The 19,250-nt window shown below is 39.2% G+C and overlaps 1 protein-coding gene across 4 annotated transcripts in view; it reads left to right on the plus strand.

Annotated features, from left to right (window-relative positions):
- The window catches only part of CLHC1 (clathrin heavy chain linker domain containing 1), a 67,120-nt gene that overhangs the window by 16,963 nt on the left and 30,907 nt on the right, over positions 1 to 19,250 (plus strand). For all 4 annotated transcript variants that reach the window (XM_019021057.4, XM_063696184.1, XM_004029260.5 and 1 more), the window contains exons 4-8: positions 2,557 to 2,690; positions 5,525 to 5,726; positions 5,840 to 5,952; positions 6,647 to 6,731; positions 8,997 to 9,103. In XM_019021057.4, coding sequence (XP_018876602.4) covers positions 2,557 to 2,690; positions 5,525 to 5,726; positions 5,840 to 5,952; positions 6,647 to 6,731; positions 8,997 to 9,103 — 641 coding nt within the window. The remainder of the gene's footprint in view (positions 1 to 2,556; positions 2,691 to 5,524; positions 5,727 to 5,839; positions 5,953 to 6,646; positions 6,732 to 8,996; positions 9,104 to 19,250) is intronic.

Below are 19,250 nucleotides of genomic sequence, written 5' to 3' on the forward strand. Positions count from 1 at the left end.
TGTCTAATCACAGTTCTACAATGAAGAGAATATGGGACAAAGACAATATATGAAGAAATAACGGCTGAGAGTTTTCTCTATTCTGTTAGATTTTGCCCTGATTTTGACTTTCTGATGCTTTTGGAAAGATTTTTTAAAAATATATTCTGTAGTACTTTTCTTCAGTAGGAAGGTCTATCTCAACATCTGGCCAGTCATATTGTCAGAAATGGAGGTCAAACTTTGCATAGTTTTCCAAGTTGAGTTAAAATTCTCTATGAAAATAATTTATCCATCATTTACCAAATGTAATACTGAAAATATGTGAAAGATACTGATTCACAGATTCAACAAACCCAAAGAATCCCAAGCATCATAAATACTAAGAAATACTCAACTAGGTTCATCTTAGTGAAGTTGTCAAAAATAGAGATCATAAAATTAGCATAGAAAGCAGCAAAAATTAGATACTTTCTCATCCATGTGGTAACGTATTAGAACTTAATTCCTTTTTATGGCTGAATAATACTCCATCGTATGTATATACTACATTTTGTTTATCCATTCATCTGTTTCTTGGACACTTGGATTGTTTCCATTTTTGGCTATGTGAATAATGCCACTCTGAAAATTCATGTACAAGTATCTGCTTTCAGTTTCTTTTGAAAACCTGCTTATTTTTGACATATCTTTTGTTTATAAGCACAAATCTATTTGGAATAAAGCCAGTGGATATTTTATTTCCACAATCCTTTCATAAATACTGTAAGCTCTTACTCTGAGCCATCAATAGTTACCAAGGGCACTATATAATAATCAGAAGCAGCAGCCAGCAGTTATCTACTGACAAACTCGTTTTTTATTTTATTTTATTTTTTGAGATGGAATCTTGCCCTGTCTTCCAGGCTGGAGTGCAATGGCATGATCTTGGCTCACCGCAACCTCCGCCTCCTGGGTTCAAATTATTCTCCTGCCTCAGCCTTCCGAGTGGCTGGGATTACAGGTGCCCACCACCACACCCAGCTAATTTTTGTATTCTTAGTAGAGATGGGGTTTCACCATATTGGTCAGGCTGGTCTCAAACTCCTGACCTCGTGATCTGCCCTCCTCGGCCTCCCACAGTGCTGGGATTACAGGCATGAGCCACCGCGCCCAGCCCAAACTTGTTTTTAATTTGCCAAAAACCCTGTGACATTTATATATTGACAAAAATTCTCTTCCTGATCAAATTTTACTTAGGCTCTCCTGAACCCTTTTCAACTAGGCCTGACTTTTGGACCTCCACATTCATCTCTGCACCATTCAGTTTTAGCAAGAATCCTGTGAAGCAAGTTTAGCCAGAACCCCCCATCCATGACATGTGATCCCCCAACCATCCTCCAGGTGATGCCTAGTTACCGTGACCTGCCTTCAACTAGAATCCTCTTAGGTCAATTTATCCAGAATCTCTCCTCACATCTGATGTTTTCTTTTAGTAATTTGTCATCCACTGACCCCACCCTGCTCCTTAGCTACCACTTCCCACTTGCCCATGTCATATTCAGATTGAGTCCAGTCATTCTCCATTGTAGTGGTTCCTATAGCTATTGGCATGGCCCCTCTTGAAAAAAGTCTTCCTTACTATGCTTTAACAAGTGTCAAAAATAATTTTTCTGTGTGTATTTTAATATGTTTTTTCTCCCTTGGGCCAACATAACTAGGAAGAAAACTTCAAATAATGCTTAAGAGACGTTTATACTACCTTTTGGTCTTTAAAATTTTCATTTCTGGATAAACTTAGTTTTATCTCAGGGAAGTGCTGTCCTTCCTCTAGCTCTAGGATCAAAATTACTGTAGTAGGCTCAATAAAGTTTTTCAAAGACATCAGGTCCTAGTCTCTAGAACCCCTAAATGTTAACCGTATTTGGAAAAAGGGTCTTTGCAGATGTGATTAAGATTTTGAGATAGGGAGGTTATAAAAGTAAGCCCTAAATATGATCATAAATGTCCTAATAAGAGGGAAACAGGAGCTTTGCCATAGGCAGAGGAGAAGGCAGTATGACCATAGAGGCAGAGACTGAAGTGATGAAGTCAGAATGCCTGCAGCCCCAAGGCTGGAAAAGGCAAGGAACAGATTCTGAAGGAAGCACGGCTCTGCCAACACTTTGATTTTGGTCCAGTGATACTGATTTTGAATTTCTGGCTTCCAGAATTGTAAGAGAATAAATTTCTGTTGTTTGTAGTCACCAGGTTAGTGGTAATTTGTTACAGTTGCCACAGGAAACTAATATAATTACTTACCAAAATATTTGTTAAATTACAAAAGTAATTTTCTACTAAAGAGAATAGTTTGTGGCCATATTATTGTGATTAGCACTTACGAATTTCCAATAGGGTTCAGAATCATAGTATGAGATTTTATTGATGCTCAGAAAGAAAATTCTTCCTCATTTGTGAGGCTAGATAACTTTTTCAGGGCATTTCACCTAGTCCATAATGGTTCAAAATAAAGTAATGATTTAACCTGTTTGACTTTAGGTTTTGTGGTTCAAGAATTAAGTTAGTTGAAAGACATAATAAAGCCTTTCTGTTTTCCAGAATGAGGATTATCGAAAGTAATTCCTCGAAGATTCAATCTCAAATAGATCAAATCAAGCAGTGTAGGGCAGAGTATGACACAAAAGAAGTAAAATATTGTACTTTGTCCCAAGATCCTTCAAAACCTATTCCAGGTATTGTATTTTGTTTAAAATATTTGAGAGAAATCCTGATTATTTCCAATTTTTACCTAAGGCACGCATTAATATAAATGTGCTGATGTATGTGCATCTTGCACGTGTGTGTGTGTTGTCCACATAATTTTAGTCAGGACTCTAGGTAGATTCAAGGGAATGGAAAAACAAACTCTAAAAGATTGAGTTTCAGTCAGTTGGGTTATATAAAGTGTCATGTAGTGTCTCTTGAAGTGTGGTTTCCTGTATCAACATCAGCATCACCTAAAGACTTCTTAGAAATGCAAATTCATGGTTCCCATCAGATCAGAGACTTACTGTGTCAGAAACTCAGTGGGTGGAGTTCAGCAGTGTCTTAACAAGGCCTTCAGGTTTTTCTTTTCTTTTCTTTTTTGAGACCTAGTCTCTCTCCGTCACCCAGGCTGGGCGTGCAGTGGTGTGATCTCGGCCCACAGCAACCTCCCTCTCCAGGGTTTAAGCGATTCTCGTGCCTTGGCCTCCCAAGTAGCTGGGATTACAGGCACGTGCCACTGTGCCCAGATAATTTTTGTGTTTTTAGTGGAGATGAGGTTTCATCATGTTGTCCACGCTGGTCTCAAACTCCTGGGCTCGAGCGATCCACTCGCCTCAGCCTCCCAGAGTGCTGGGATTAAAGGCATGAGCCACTGTGCCCAGCTGCTTCAGGTTTTTTTGATGCACTCTAAAGTCTGAGAACGACAGGTATAATATAAGGAAAACTGTAGTGTATTAAGTTTTGGTGGCTATTGTTGATTCATGTTGATGTCAGCATTCACTGCTTCCACATCTTCAGCATAATACTGTTACCACATTTTAAGAAATTGTAGTATATCCTGGAATTCATCTAGGATATGGAGAGGTTTTTACGATGAGTGGATAGAGGAATTACAGATATTCATCCTGGAAAAAAGAAAGACTTTGAGAAAAGATAATGGTATTCCAAACTTTTAAAGATTTTGGCTAGTGTTTATTCTGAGGCAGGATTAATAGGTAGAAATTTTGGGAAGCCAGATTTGGTCTTGGTGGAAGAAGCTGTGTGTTGAAGTACTGAGCTACTCTATACTAGAGGATTTCAAATGAGGTTGAATAGTCATCTTGTGTTTCATAAAAGTAGGGACTAGATTCACTTTCTTTTTTTTTTTTTTTTTTTTTTGGAGACATAGTCTTGCTCTGTCACCCAGGCTGGAGTGCAGTGGCCCGATCTTGGCTCACTGCAAGCTCTGCCTCCCGGGTTCACGCCATTCTCCTGCCTCAGCCTCCCGAGTAGCTGTGACTACAGGCGCCTGCCACCACGCCCGGCTAATTTTTTTGTATTTTTAGGAGAGACGGGGTTTCACCATGTTAGCCAGGATGGTCTCGATCTCCTGACCTTGTGATCTGCCCATCTCGGCCTCCCAAAGTGCTGGGATTACAGGCGTGAGCCACCGTGCCTGGCCTAGATTCACTTTCAAATATAAAATTGTGCCTAGCAAATGACAAATAAGATACATATTAATAAGTACATTATAACTGACAAATTGGGACTAAGTGCTGAGAAAATTCTGGGTAAGGGACTGGTTAAAATCAAGTAGAATCAATCCAGGTAAGTTTTTGGGGGAGGAGTATTTTGTGATATGTACTAAAGTCAACAGTTGGCCCAGATGAGAAAGGAAGATTATTTAGGGCTGGGCACAGTGGCTCATGCCTGTAATCCTAGCACTTTGGGATGCTGAAATGAGAGGATCTCTTGAGTCCAGGAGTTTGAGACCAGCCTGGGCAGACCCTGTGAGAGCCTCTCTCTCTCTATATATATATCTACATATTTTTTAAAGGCATTTGAAGAGAAAGAGAGAGAGTTATGAATAATAAGTAGACGGGACAGTGAGAGAGAGGACTGAAGATTTGGCAGGCATTTATATTTTGTGTTGAGAATAATAAACTGATTACTCTGGGGTTAGCTATAATAGGGTAATGAGAGATTTGTTTAGAGAGAAATCTGTTGACAAATCCTGAATTGTTAGGCAGAAGCTCGTGGCGTTACTGAGTAACAGTGATATTTAGGGGTCTTCAGGGTGTGTTAATGAAATCACTAAAAAATTTTTTTTCAGATGCTAAGGTTTGTGTGTTCTCAGTCTTCACCGAGTCTTCATTGATAATGTTTAAAACTGCTAGCCTGAGGCTGGTTGTGGTGGCTCACACCTGTAATCCCAGCACTTTGAGAGGCCGAGGCGAGTGAATCACTTGAGGTCAGGAGTTCAAGATCAGCCTGGCCAACATGGTGAAACCCCATCTCTACTAAAAATACAAAAATTAGCCGGGCATGGTGGCAGGCGCCTATAGTCCCAGCTACTCGGAAGTTGAGGCAGGAGAACTGCTTGAACCTGGGAGGCAGAGGTTGCAGTGAGCCGAGATTGCACCGCTGCACTCCAGCCTGGGCGACAGAGTGAGACTCCATCTCAAAAAAAAATAAAAAATAAATAAAATAAAATAAAATAAAATAAAACTGCTAGCCTGGCCTGGCACAGTGGCTCACGCCGGTAATCCCAGCACTTTGGGAGGCTGAAGTGGGCAGATTGCTTGAGCCCAGGAGTTTTAAGACTAGCCTGGGCAACATAGCAAGACCCTGTCTGTATTAAATAAATGAATAAATAAATAAATAACCTGCTAGCCATTCACAAGTTTATGCTAATTTTACTTATGTTCAGTAAGCTATAAGTACATACTATCATTTCTAAATTGTTTCTTAACATAGTGAACTGTCTTTCTAAGACTTGCTCTTTGAGCACAAGTGTCCCACACATGGCTTGTCGTGTTTGATTTGTTCCCTTTCCCCATAGGCATGACTCTTCAAGAATCCATGAATCTAGATGCTCTCACTAAATACATGAAACATCTTGAAGATAAATATGCAGAAATTAAACAAGCTATGTTGATAAAATATGTGCCAGCTCAGAGGAAGGCTGATTTAGATGAAGAAATGATTGTGTTATTAAAACGGCGAGATGTAGCTGAAAATCTGAATAAAAAATTACAGTTTTGGTATGGAAGTTGATTATATGTTTTTAAAGTTTGAAGTTTTATTTGTGTTTATTCTAATATTCCACCATTTGATTTTAGGCTCAGTGTGTTATTGACATTTTTTATCTTTTTAGTCATCAAAGACTGCAGATAATTTCACAGGCACTTACTTCATGGGTAAAATCTGATATGAGCAGCCCATTTCAAGACTTTGTGGAGCAAATTCAGAAAACCAAATATTTACAAGGTAGATTATCTATATTTTTAAATTAGTACCAATAATGGAAGACATTTTTTTCGCTAGCAAGTTAGAATGGGGTTTTCTTAGGCTGAGTTTAAATAAAGCAAAATCATACTTCAGCTGGTTCTCTGTTACGCTATGGGTTTCTTCCTTCAACAGCTAACAGGTAATTAGTAAAGAATAGACTTGGTGAGCCAAAGACAGAATGCCTGAAAATGTACATCAAAATAAAGAGGAGGCCGGGCACGGTGGCTCACGCCTGTAATCTCAGCACTTTGGGAGGCTGAGACGGGCAGATCACAAGGTCAGGAGATCGAGACCATCCTGGCTAACACAGTGAAACCCCGTCTCTACTAAAAAAAATACAAAAAATTAGCCGGGTGTGGTTGCAGGCACCTGTAGTCCCAGCTACTCGGGAGGCTGAGGCAGGAGAATGGTGTGAACCCGGGAGGCAGAGCTTGCAGTGAGCCAAGATCGGGCCACTGCACTCCAGCCTGGGTGACAGAGTCAGACTCCGTCTCAAAAAAAAAAAAAAAAAAAAAAAAGAGGAAAGGGACGGGGAGGCCACTAAGTTTAGGAAGAGGTTGCTGCTGTTAGGAGCCATAGCAATAAGTTGTTGGTATTAAACACATGTATGTTTATTGTTTTCTATTGGTAAGTAACCTTAAATATCTTCCAGTAGTACTTTCAATATTTACAGGTGACCAAGGCATTGTTGAAGAACTAATGGAAGATGATCCACGCAGGGCAAAAGAAGCTGAAATTATGCTTCACTACATTGAAAGGCAAATATTTTAAAAGCTTTAATTTTTCAGAATTATATTTTTTCATAGATTCTTTGTGAATAACATATCAGATTGGGAATCTAGGAGATTTTTCAGAGGAGATAAGAGGATTATAATGTTGATATGTTTTATTTATACAGGTTAAGCATTCCTAATCCAAAAATTTGAAATCTGAAATGCTCCAAAATCCAAAAAATTTTGAGCACTGACATGAGATAGTGATACCTCTGTTTTCTGATGGATCAATATGTACACAAATTTTGTTTCATGCACAAAATTATTAGAAATATTATATAAAATTGCCTTCAGGCTATGTGTATATGGTATATATGAAATATAAATTTTGTGTTTATACTTGGATCCCATCCCCAAGATATCTCATTATGTACATGCTTATATTCCAAAATATGAAAAAATCTGAAATCCAAAACACTTCTGTTCCCACGCATTTAGGATAAGGGAAACCCAGCCTGTATTTTTCTTACATTTCCTAGCTATCAACCTGATGTTACAAAATGTTTTTGAGAATGTCTTCCTGATTCAAATTGTTCTAGCCAATTCAGTCCTTTCTTTCTCATTATTTCTATCCCCTGACTTATTAAGGAGGCATATTTCTCCCTAATACGTAAGTTATTATATATAGTATATAAGATTAAAGAGATTTAAGACTATATTCTTTTTTACTTTGTTTACTTTTTATCAAATATTACTTTCATCAAATATTTCAAGTATACATAAAAAATACAGACAATAACATTAACAAAATGTTATTCTGTGTACCAACTTAGCAAGAAATTAACATTTTGCCATATTTACTTCAGCTCTTTTTGTAGAAGTTTGTTACAGTTGACATCCCACTGTGTATCATTCCTCCTATCTTCAATTCCTTTTCCCTCCTTTTTTCCCTCACAGTTGCTGCCCTGGTGTTTAACATGCAGGAGCATTTTTAAACATTTTTAATACATAGTAAGACTATATTCTTTAAGAGGTTAATTCATAGGCTGTGACGCTTATCTGTAATGAACATATGTAATATTCCTGGTCTTTATATGTTAAACAGTTTTCAACTGTTAATTGGATTGTTGGTATGGTAAAAAGAAGGGGGTAAATATAATTTTGGGCAGAGCACAAAAGCTCATGTTATTTCCTTACACTGTAATGCTTCTCTAAGTCTGACAGTTTGATATGAGAGAAAAACCCTTGTTGAGATTGAAAGTTTTATGTATTTTGCTTAATATTACTTCAGTGGGTTTTCCGCCTGGGGCTCCACATTCATTTGCAACACTATGTAACTTCTGTTTATCATAGTTTTATTAATTGTGAGGTAAGGACTGATTTGAAGACCTTTTGCCATAGGAAGAGGAGTAGAGGCTTAAGTTATCTTAACTATTATCTTTCCTTCTTGTGTTAATCTTCGATTGGTAGCCTCTTGCCTGGCAGAACAACATAGGCTTCTGAATACCAAGGACACCTCTTGATCTCCAGTTTGGCAGCTTCATTTTTTTTTTTTTTTTTTTTTTTTTTTTAGACAGAGTCTCGCTCTGTCGCCCAGGCTAGAGTGCAGTGGCACAATCTTGGCTCACTGCAACCTCTGCCTCCTGGGATCAAGTGATTCTCCTGCTTCAGCCTCCTGAGCAGCTGGGACTACAGGCACATGCCACCATGCCTGGCTAATTTTTTTTTTTTTTTGTATTTTTAGTAGAGACAGGGTTTCACCATCTTAGCCAGGATGGTCTCGATCTCCTGACCTTGTGATCCCCCATCCTCGGCATCCCAAAGTGCTGGGATTACAGGCATGAACCACCATGCCCGGCCCAATTTGGTAGCTTCTGTCTTCAATTAATATTTCCTTTAGGCGATGTTTCTAAGCAGATTGCCCTTCTTTCCTCTGATGCCAGTACTTTTTCATGTGGAGATGATATGCAGGGAAAAAAAATCTGAGTTCATAATAAATTCAAGTTCTTTCTTCCATTCTCTATGGCTTGCTGTAAGTGCTATAGGAATAAAGTTTAGGATCATGTTCAAAGTCAGCTGGCAGGTGGGAGTTTTATTCTGAGACTTAAAAAAAAACCCAACAGAGTACTAGAGAAGGATTTCAAAGAACATCTTACAGTGTGAATGATTCTAGTTATAGTTTATTAGAATTCCTTTTTGTTTTTCCATATCGTTATGCCACTATATTTAGTCTGTATTAAACATTTCTAATCAGTTTTTTCTCTTTTTCTTTGTGTCATTATAATGCATTATAAAATGTGATGGCTATAGATTTAATGAGTTAATCTCACTTGGTGAATATGAAAAGGCAGCTTGTTATGCAGCAAACAGTCCTAGAAGAATTCTTCGAAACATTGGTACAATGAATACATTTAAGGGTAAGCATTTCTCTCTGAACCTTATATATGTATGAAAATTTACTACTTTTTCTCTCATAAAATAGAAAAAGCATTAAACTGGGAGACTAAAGGTCTAGGCCCCAGCCCTATCTCTACCATTTACTCAGTTTGCTTAGCAGTAACATTAGGGATTTGATTAGATTTTCTAAATTACATTATGAACGATTTTAAGTATACAGAAAAGTATGGAGAAACATTAACACCCATGTACTCACTATCAAGATTTAATAAATGTTAATACTTTGTCAAATTTGCTCCACATCCTTTTAAAACACAGCTTTCTTGTGGTAAATTGACATAATACAACAAATTGTACATATTAAAGTACACAATTTGGTAAGTTTTTTTTTTTTTTTGAGACAGAGTTTCATTCTTGTTGTCCAGGCTGGAGTGCAGTACACAGTCTTGGCTCACTGCCACCTCTGCCTCCCGGGTTCAAACGATTCTCCTGTTTCAGCCTCCCGAGTAGCTGGGATTACAGGTGTGTGCCACCACACCCAGCTAAATTTTTTGTATTTTTAGTTGAGACGGGGTTTCCCATGTTGGCCAGACTGGTTTTGAACTCCTAACCTCAGGCGATCCGCCTGCTTTGGCCTCCCAAAGTACTGGAATTACAGGCGTGAACCATCGTGCCCAGCCCAATTCGGTAAGCTTTGACATATGCATACACCCATGAGATTATCACTCAAAAGTTCCCTCATGCCCCTCAGTATCCCTCTCTTCCTGCTACTTCCTAGTTCTCTCGCCCTAATTTATTTTACATAGGATAATGGCGTTCAGTTTTATTTTATGGCTGAGTAGTATTCTGTGGTGTGTGTGTGTGTGCGTGTGTGTGTGTGTGTGTGTGTGTATTTTCTTTATCCAATCATCCCTTGATGGACACTTAGGTTGATTCTCTGACTTTGCTATTGTGAATAGTGCTGTGATAAACATAATGAATGCAGGTGTCTTTTTCATATAATGGTTTATTTTCCTTTGGGTAGATACCCAGTAGCGGGATTGCTGGATTGAATGGTAGTTCTATTTTTAGCTCTTTGAGAAATTTCCATACTGTATTCCATAGAGATTGTACTAATTTACATTCCCACCAAAAATGTAAAAGCGTTCCCTTTTCTCCACATCCTCTCCAACATCTGTTGCCTTTTGACTTTTTATTAATAGCCATTCTGATTGGTGTAAGATAATATCTCATTGTGATTTTGTAGTTTGCCGCCTTGTAGATTTCCCTGCTTTGGGCTTTATGGCCATTTTAACAATTTAACTATTTTTTTTAACCCATTAAACAGCCCAACTCCCCCACCCAACTCCCCTACTACCCTTCATAGCCTCTGGTAACCATCCTTCTACTGTGTTCATGAGTTCAATTGTTTTTATTTTTAACTCCACCAACAAGTGAGAACATGTGAAGTTTGTCCTTCAGTGCCTGGCTTATTCCACCTAACATAATGACCTCCGGTTCCATCCATGTTGTTGCAAATGATAGGATCTCATTCTTTTTTATGACTGAATAGTACTCCATTGCCTATACGTACCACATTTTCTTTCCATTTGTCTGTTGATGGACACTTAGGTTGCTTCCAAATCTTGGCTATTGTGAATAGCACTGCATTAATCATAGGATTGTTGATCATATGGTATAATCATAGGATTGCTGGATCATATGGTAACCCAAGTTTTCGTTTTTTGAGGAACCTCCAAACTGTTTTCCGTAGTGGTTGTACTAATTTACATTCCCACCAACAGTGTACAAGGGTTCCCTTTTCTCCACATTCTTGCCAGCATTTCTTATTGCCTGACTCTTGGATAAAAGCTACTGTTTTAAGTGGGCTGAGATGATATCTCATTGTAGTTTTGATTTGTATGTCTCTAATGATCAATGATGTGGAGCACCTTTTCATATGCCTGGTTGCCATTTGTATGTCTTCTTTTGAGAAATGTCTATTCAAATCTTTTGCCTTTTCTTTTTTTGACAGAGTTTCCCTCTTGTTGCCCAGGCTGGAATGCAATGGCGTGATCTCAGCTCACCGCAACCTCCGCCTCCCAGGTTCAAGTGATTCTCCTACCTTAAACTCCCTAGTAGCTGGGATTACAAGCATGCACCACCATGCCCAGCTAATTTTGTATTTTTAGAAGACATGGGGTTTCATCATGTTGGTCAGGCTGGTCTCTAACTCCCGACCTTAGGTGATCCACCCGCCTTGGCCTCCCAAAGTGTTGGGATTACAGGCATGAACCACCTCGCCTGGCCATCTTTTGCCCATTTTTAATCAGATTATTAGATTTTTTTCCTATGGAGTTGTTTGAGCTCCTTATGTATTCTGGTTATGAACTCCTTGTTAGATGGGTAGTTTGCAAATGTTTTCTCCCATTCTGTGGGTTGTCTCTTCACTTCGCTGATTGTATCCTTTCTGTGCAGAAGCTTTTTACCTTGATGTGATCCCATTTGTCCATTTTTTTCTTCAATTGCCTGTGCTTATGGGGTATTATGCAAGAAATTTTTGCCGAGACCAATGTCCTGGAGAATTTCCCCAATGTTTTCTTGTAGTGGTTTCATAGTTTGAGATCTTAGATTTAAATATTTAATCCATTTTGATTTGGTTTTTTCTATGACAAGAGATAGGGGCCTAGTTTCATTTTTCTGCATATGGATATCCAGTTTTCCCAGCACCATTTACTGAAGAGACTGTCTTTTCCCCAGTATATGTTCTTGTCACCTTTGTCAAAAGTGAGTTCACTTTAGGTATGTGCATTTGTTTCTGGGTTCTCTATTCTGTTCCATTGGACTGTGCATCTGTTTTTATTCCATTACCATGCTGTTTTGGTGACTATAGCTCTGTAGTAGAATTTGAAGTTAGATAATGTGATTCCTCCAGTTTTGTTCTTTTTGCTTAGGATGGTTTTTGGCTATTCTGGGTCTTTTGTGGTTCCATATAAATTTGGGAGTTGTTCCTTCTATTTCTGTGAAGAATTTCATGGTATTTTGATAGGGATTGCATTAAATCTGTAGATTGCTTTGGGTAGTATAGACATTTTAACAATACTGATTCTTCCAATCCATGAACATGGCATATATTTCCATTTTTTGTGTGTCCTCTTCAGTTTCTTTCATCAGTGTTTTATAGTTTTAATTGTAGAGCTGTTTCAGTGCTTTGGTTAATTCTAGGTATTTAATTTGTGGCTATCATAAGCAGGATTACTTTTTTAAATTTCTTTTTCAGATTGTTTGTTGTTGGCATATAGAAATGCACTGATTTTTATATGTTGATTTTATATCTTTCAACTTCACTGAGTTTATCAGTTCTAATAGTTTTTTTTTTTTGAGACTGAGTCTCACTCTGTCACCCAGGCTGGAGTGCAGTGGCGCAATCTCAGCTCACTACAACCTCCGCCTCCCAGGTTCAAGTGATTCTCCTGCCTCAGCCTCCCGAGTCACTGGGACAACAGGCGTGCACCACCATGCCCAGCTAACTTTTTTGTATTATCAGTAGAGACAGAGTTTTGCCATTTTGGCCAGTCTGGTCTTGAACTCTTGACCTCAAGTGATCAGCCCACCTTGACCTCCCAAAGTGTTGGGATTACAGGTGTTAGCCACCATGCTTGGCCTCTAATAGTTTTTTGGTGGAGTCTCTAGATTTTTTTCTTTTACTTTCTCTTTTTTTTTTTTGAGACAGAGTCTCGCTCTTGTCCCCCAGGCTGGAGTGCAATGGCGCGATCTCAGCTCACTGCAACCTCCGCCTCCTGGGTTCAAGCAATTCTCCTGCCTCAGCCTCCCAAGTACCTGGGATTACAGGCACCTGCCACCAGGCCCAGCTAATTTTTGTATTTTTAGTAGGGACAGGGTTTCTCCATGTTGATCAGGCTGATCTCGAACTCCTGACCTCAGGTGATCCGCACACCTCGGCCTCCCAAAGTGCTGGAATTACAGGCATGAGCCACCGCGCCCAGCTAGGTTTTTTTTTTTTTTTTTTTTTCAAATATAAGATTACATCATCAGAAAACAAAGATAATTTAACTTCTTCCTTTCCAATTTGGATGCCCTTTATTTCTTTTTCTTGTCTGATTGCTCTAACTAGGACTTCCAGTACTGTGTTGAAGACCAGTGGTGAAAGTGGGTATCTTTGCTGTGTTCCAGATCTTACAGGAAAGGCTTTCAGTTTCCTCCCATTCAGTATGATTCTAGCTGTGGTTCTGTCATATATGGCTTTTATTAGTTGAGGTATGTTCCTTCTATCCCCAGATTTTTTTCTGGTTTTTATCATGAAGAATGTTGAATTTTATTAAATGCTTTTTCAGCATCTCTTGAAATTATCATATGGTTTTTGTCCTTCATTCTGTTGATATAGGATACATTACATTGATTCATTTGTGTATGTTGAACCATCCTTGCATCCCTAGGATAAATCCCACTTGGTTATGATGAATGATTTTTTTAATGTGTTATTGGGGTTTGCTAGTATTTTGTTGATTTTTGCATCAATGTTTATCAGAATTATTGACATGTAGTTTTCTTTTCTGATGTGTCTTTGTCTGGTTTTGGTATCAGGGTAATACTGGACTTGTAGAACGAGTTTAGAAGTATTTCCTCTGCCTCTATTTTTTGGAATAGCTTGAGTAGGATATGTATTAGTTCTTTTTTAGATGTTTGGTAGAGTCAGAAGTGAAGCCATCAGGTCCTGGGCTTTTCTTTTCAGGGAGACCTTATATTACAGCTTCAATCTCATTACTTATTGGTCTGTTCAGGTTTTGATTTCTTCATGGTTCAATATTGGTGGGTTGTATGTGTCTTAAGAATTTATTCATTTCTTCTAGGTTTTCCAATTTATTGGCATATAGTTGCTGATAGTTACCTATAAGGCTCCTTTGAATTTCTGTGGTATTGGTTGTAATGTCTCCTTTTTCATCTCTGATTTTATTTACTCAGGTCTTCTCTCTTTTTTTCTTACTTAGTTTGGCTAAGGATTTGTCAATTTTTTTTTTAAACTCTTCATTGATTTTTATAATTGTTTTCTTCATTTCAATTTCATTTATTTCTGCTCTGATCTTCATTGTTTATTTTCTTCTAAAAACTTTGGGTTTGGTTTGCTCTTGCTTTTCTAGTTCTTTAAGATGCATCATTAGGGTGTTTATTTGAAGTTTTTCTTCTTTTTTGATGTAAGCACTTATAGCTATGAACTTTTTTCTTAGTACTGCTTTCATTGTTATCCTATAGGTTTTGGTATGTTGTGTTTCCATTATTGTTTGTTTCAAGAAATCTTTAAATTTCCTTCTTAATCTCTTCATTGACCTGTGTGTGGTCAGTCAGGAGCGTATTGTTTAGTTTCCATATTTGTATGGTTTCCAAAATTCTTCTTATTATTGATTTCTAGTTTTATTTCACTGTGATCAGAGAAGATGCTTGATATTATTTCAATTTTTGGAATGTTTTAATACTTGCTTTGTGGCCTAACATATGGTGTTTCCTTGAGAATGACCCATGTGCTGAGAAGAAGAATGTGTATTTTTCAGCTGTTGGGTGATACGTTCTGTAAATATGTATTAGATTCATTTTGTCTATAGTGCAGATCAAGTCTGATGATTCTGTGTTGATTTTCTGCCTGGATGATCTGTCCAGTGCTGAAAGTGAGGGTGTTGAATTCTCCAACTATTATTGTATTGGGGTCTATTTCTCTCTTTAGCACTAATAATATTTGCTTTATGTAGCTGGGTACTCCAGTGTTAGGGGCATATATATTTACAATTGTTATGTCCTCTTGTTGAATTGACCCCTTTATCATTATATAATGACTTTCTTTGTCTCTTTTTATAGTTTTTATCTTGAAATCTATTTTGTCTACTTCTGCTCTTTTTTGGTTTCCATTTGCATGGAGTATCTTTTTCCATTCCTTTATTTTCAGTCTATATGTGTCTTTAAAGATGAAGTGTTTCTTGTAGGCAACAGATCATTGGGTCTTATTTTTTTATCTGCTCAGCCACTGTTTTTTTTTTTTTTTTTTTTAAGACAGTCTTTTTCTGTCACCCAGGCTTTAGTGCAGTGGTATGAACACAGCACACTGCAGTCTCAACCTCCTGGGCTCAAGTGATCCTACCATCTCACTCACCCTGTCAAGTAGCTGGGATCACAGGCATGCACCATCACACTTGGCTAATTTTTTTAATTTTTGTGGAGACAAGGTCTCACCATGTTGCCTGGGCTGATCTTGAACTCCTGGGTTCAGGTAATCCTCCTGCCTTGGCCTCCCAAAGTGCTGAGATTACAGGTGTGAGCCACTGTGTCTGGCCCACTCTATGTCTTTTGATTGGAAAGTTTAGTCTGCTAACATTCACTTGATATTAAGTAAGGACTCACTCCTGTCATTTTGTTATTTTGTGGTTGTTTTATGGTCTTCTCTTCCTTCTTTCCTTCCTTCCTGTCTTTCTTTTAGTGAAGATGATTTTCTCTGGTGGTATGTTTGAATTTCTTGCTTTTTATTTTTTGAGTGTCCATTGTATGCTTTTTGATTTGAGGTTATCATGAGACTTCCAAATAATATCTTATAACCCATTATTATAAACTGATGACAATACTGATTGCATAAACAGACAAAAAACTAACAAGCAAAGAGAAAACTAATAAAAATTCTAGACTTTAACTTTGTCCCCTAGCTTTTTAATTTTTTGTTGTTTCTATCTATCTTATTGTACTATCAATGTCTTGAAAAGTTTTTGTAGTAATTATTTTTGATCAGTTCATCTTTTAGCCTTTCTACTTAAGATATGAGTAATTTACACACAATTACAGTGTTATAATACTGTCTTTTTTCTGTGAGCTTACTATTAGCAGTGAGTTTTGTTCGTTATTATTGTTCTTATTGTTCGTTAATATCATTTTCTTTCTGATTGAAGTACTCCCCTCAGCATTTCTTTTTCTTTTTTTTTTTGAGATGGAGTCTCACTCTGTTGTCCAGGCTGGAGTGCAGTGGCATGATCTCGGGTCACTGCAACCTCCACCTCCTGGGTTCAAGCAAGTCTCCTGCCTCAGCCTCCCAAATAGATGGGACTACAGGTGCACGCTGCCACACCCAGCTAGTTTTTTGTATTTTAGTAGAGATGGGGTTTCACCGTGTTGCCCAGGCTGGTTGCGAACTCCTGAGCTCAGGCAGTCCTCCCACCTTGGTCTCCCAAAGTGCTGGGATTACAGGCATGAGCCACTGCACCTGGCCACCTCAGCATTTCTTAAGGGACAAGTATGATGATGAAATCCCTCAGCTTGTTTGTCTGGGAGAGTCTTTATTTCTCCTTCGTGTTTGAAGGATATTTTTTGCCAGATATATTATTCTAGGGTAAATGTTTTTTTTCTTCAACACTTTAAACATGTCCTGCCACTCTCTCCTGGCCTGTGAGGTTTCCACTAAAATGTCTGCTGCCAGACATATTGGAACTCCATTGTATGTCATTTATTTTCTCTTGCTGCTTTTAGGATCTTTTCTTTATCGTTGACCTTTGGGAGTTTGATTATTAAATGCCTTGAGAGTCTTCTTTGGATTAAATCTGCTTGCTGTTCTATAACCTCGTACTTGAATATTGATAGCTTTCTCTAGGTTTGGAAAGTTCTCTGGTATTATCCCTTTTGTTTGTTTTGGATTTTTTGAGACGGTGTCATGCTCTGTCACCCAGGCTCACGTGCAGTGGTGTGATCTCGGCTCACTGCAACCTCTGCCTCCTGGGTTCAAGCGATTCTCCTGGCTCAGCCTCCTGAATAGCTGAAACTACAGGTGTGCCACCATACCCAGCTAATTTTTGTATTTTTTAGTACAGACATGGTTTTGCCATGTTGGTCCAGCCAGTCTCAAACTCCTGACCTCAGGTGATCCACCCTCCTCAGCCTCCCAAAGTGTTGGGATTACAGGCATGAGCCACTGCACCCAGCCAGGTATTATCCCTTTGAATAAACTTTCTACCCCATCTCTGTCTTTCTACCTCCTCTTTAAGACCAGTAACTCCTTGATTTGCACTTTTGAGGTTATTTTCTAGATCTTGAAGATGTGCCTTGTTCTTTTTTTATTCTCTTTTCTTTTGTCTCCTCTCACTGTATATTTTCAGATAGTCTGGCTTCAAGATCACTAATCTTCTGCTTGATTAATTCTGTTGCTAAGAGACTTTGATGCATTCTTCAGCATGTCAATTGCATTTTTCAAGTCCAGAATTTATGCCTGTCTCTTTCTAATTATTTCAATCTCTTAGTTAAATTTTTCCGATAGGATTCTGGATTCCTTCTCTGTGTTATCTTAAATTTTGTTGAGTTTCCTCAAAACAGCTATTTTGAATTCTCTGCCTGAAAGGTCACATATCTTTGTCTTTCTAGGATTGGCCCTGTTACCTTATTTAGTTTGTTTGGTGAGGTCATGTTTTCCTGGTTGGTCTTGATGCTTGTGGCTGTTTATCTGTGTCTGGGCATTGAAGAACTGGGTATTTATTGTAGTCTTCACAGTCTGGGCTTGTTTGAACCTGTCCTTTTTGGGAAGGCTTTCCAGATATTCGAGGAGACTTGGGTGTTGTGATCTAAGTTTTTGGTTACTGCAACCATATCTGCATTAGAGGTACCACCTTTGTGGTTTTGGATAAGATCCAGAAGAATTCTCTGTATTGCCAGAGAATTCTTGTTCTTTTCCATTACTTTCTCCCCTAAAATGGAGTCTCTCCAAGTTGCAGTCCTTGTGATCTAGACTGCATCAAATCTGTGCTGAGCTGCCTGGAGCTGGAGAACGGGTGGAACACAAGCACCACTGTGGTCACCAGCTCTGGGAGTATAGTAGGTCAGACCTGAAGCCAGCACAACACTGGGTCTTGTCCAAGGCCCACTGTAATCACTACATGGCTACCTCCTACATTTGCTGAAGGCCCTAGGGCTCCACAATCAACAGGTGGTGAAGCCATCCATGCTTGTTTTTTTTTCCTTCATGGTAGTGAGTTCCCTAGGCCTGGGTGGCTCCAGAGATACCATCTGGAGCCAGGGTTTAGAGTTGGAAACTTTAGGAATCTACCTGGCACTGTTTTCTATTATGGCTGAGCTTGTACCCAGACCATAAGACAAAGTCCTTCATATTTTTTCCTCTCCTTCCCGCAGGCAGAGGAGTCTCTCCCTACGGATAGCACTGCCACAGGCCCACAGGAAGTACTGCCAGGCTACCACCAATGTTCAGTCAAGGCCCAAAGCCTCTTCAGTCAGCTAGTGGTGAATGCTACCAGGCCTGAAACTCACCCCTCAAGGCAGTGGGCTCCCCTCTGGTTCAGGCTAGGTCCATAAATGCCATCCAAGAATGAAGTGCTGGAATTGGGGACCCCAATAGCCTGCTTGGTGCTCTTCCTCACTATGGCCAAGCTGGTACCTAAGCTGCAAGACAAAGTCTTTTTTACTCTTCTGCTTTTCTCAAGAAGAAGCTGATCACCCAGCTGATAGCCATTACAGCTGGGAATGTGCTGGGTCACACCTGAAGCCAGCATATCTCAGAGTCTTACCCAAGACCCACAGCATGTACTACCTGGCTACTGCTGCTGATCATTCAGGGCCCAAGGGGCTGTTTAGTCAGCAGGTAATGAGTCCTGCCAGGATTGGGTCCTTCCTTTCAAGACAGTGGTTTCCCTTCTGACAAGTGTGTGTCTAGAAATGTTGTCCCGGAGCTTGGGGGGCCTGGAATAGGGGCCTCATGACTCTGCCTGGTTTCCTGTCCTATTATGGCTGAGCTGGTATCCAAATTGCAAGACAAAGTCCTCTTTACTCTTCCATCTCCTCTCCTCAAGTGGAAGGAAGGACTCTTTTTCACAGTTGTGAGCTGCACTCTCTGGGTTGGGGGAGTGGTGGCACAAACACTCCTTCGGCCACATCATCTGATTTCTTACTAGGTAATATGCCTTCCAAGTCCACTGACTGTGAGTCCAGCACAGCACTAGTACTTGCCTAGGAGTTGCAGTCCTTGTGGTGCAGACCGCCTTTCAAGTTTATTTAGGACCCCAAAGCACTTGAGCCTGTGGTGGTGAGGCTTGCCAGACTCAAATTCCAACCTGCTGGGATAGATGATTCTCTTCTGGCTAGGGCTGGTCTAAGTGCTTCCTGCATGAGAATTGGCTGAGTTCTGCCTGATGTTGCTTT

Source organism: Gorilla gorilla, chromosome 12 (assembly GCF_029281585.2).
Source record: "Gorilla gorilla gorilla isolate KB3781 chromosome 12, NHGRI_mGorGor1-v2.1_pri, whole genome shotgun sequence".
NCBI classification, from domain to species: Eukaryota; Metazoa; Chordata; class Mammalia; order Primates; family Hominidae; genus Gorilla; species Gorilla gorilla.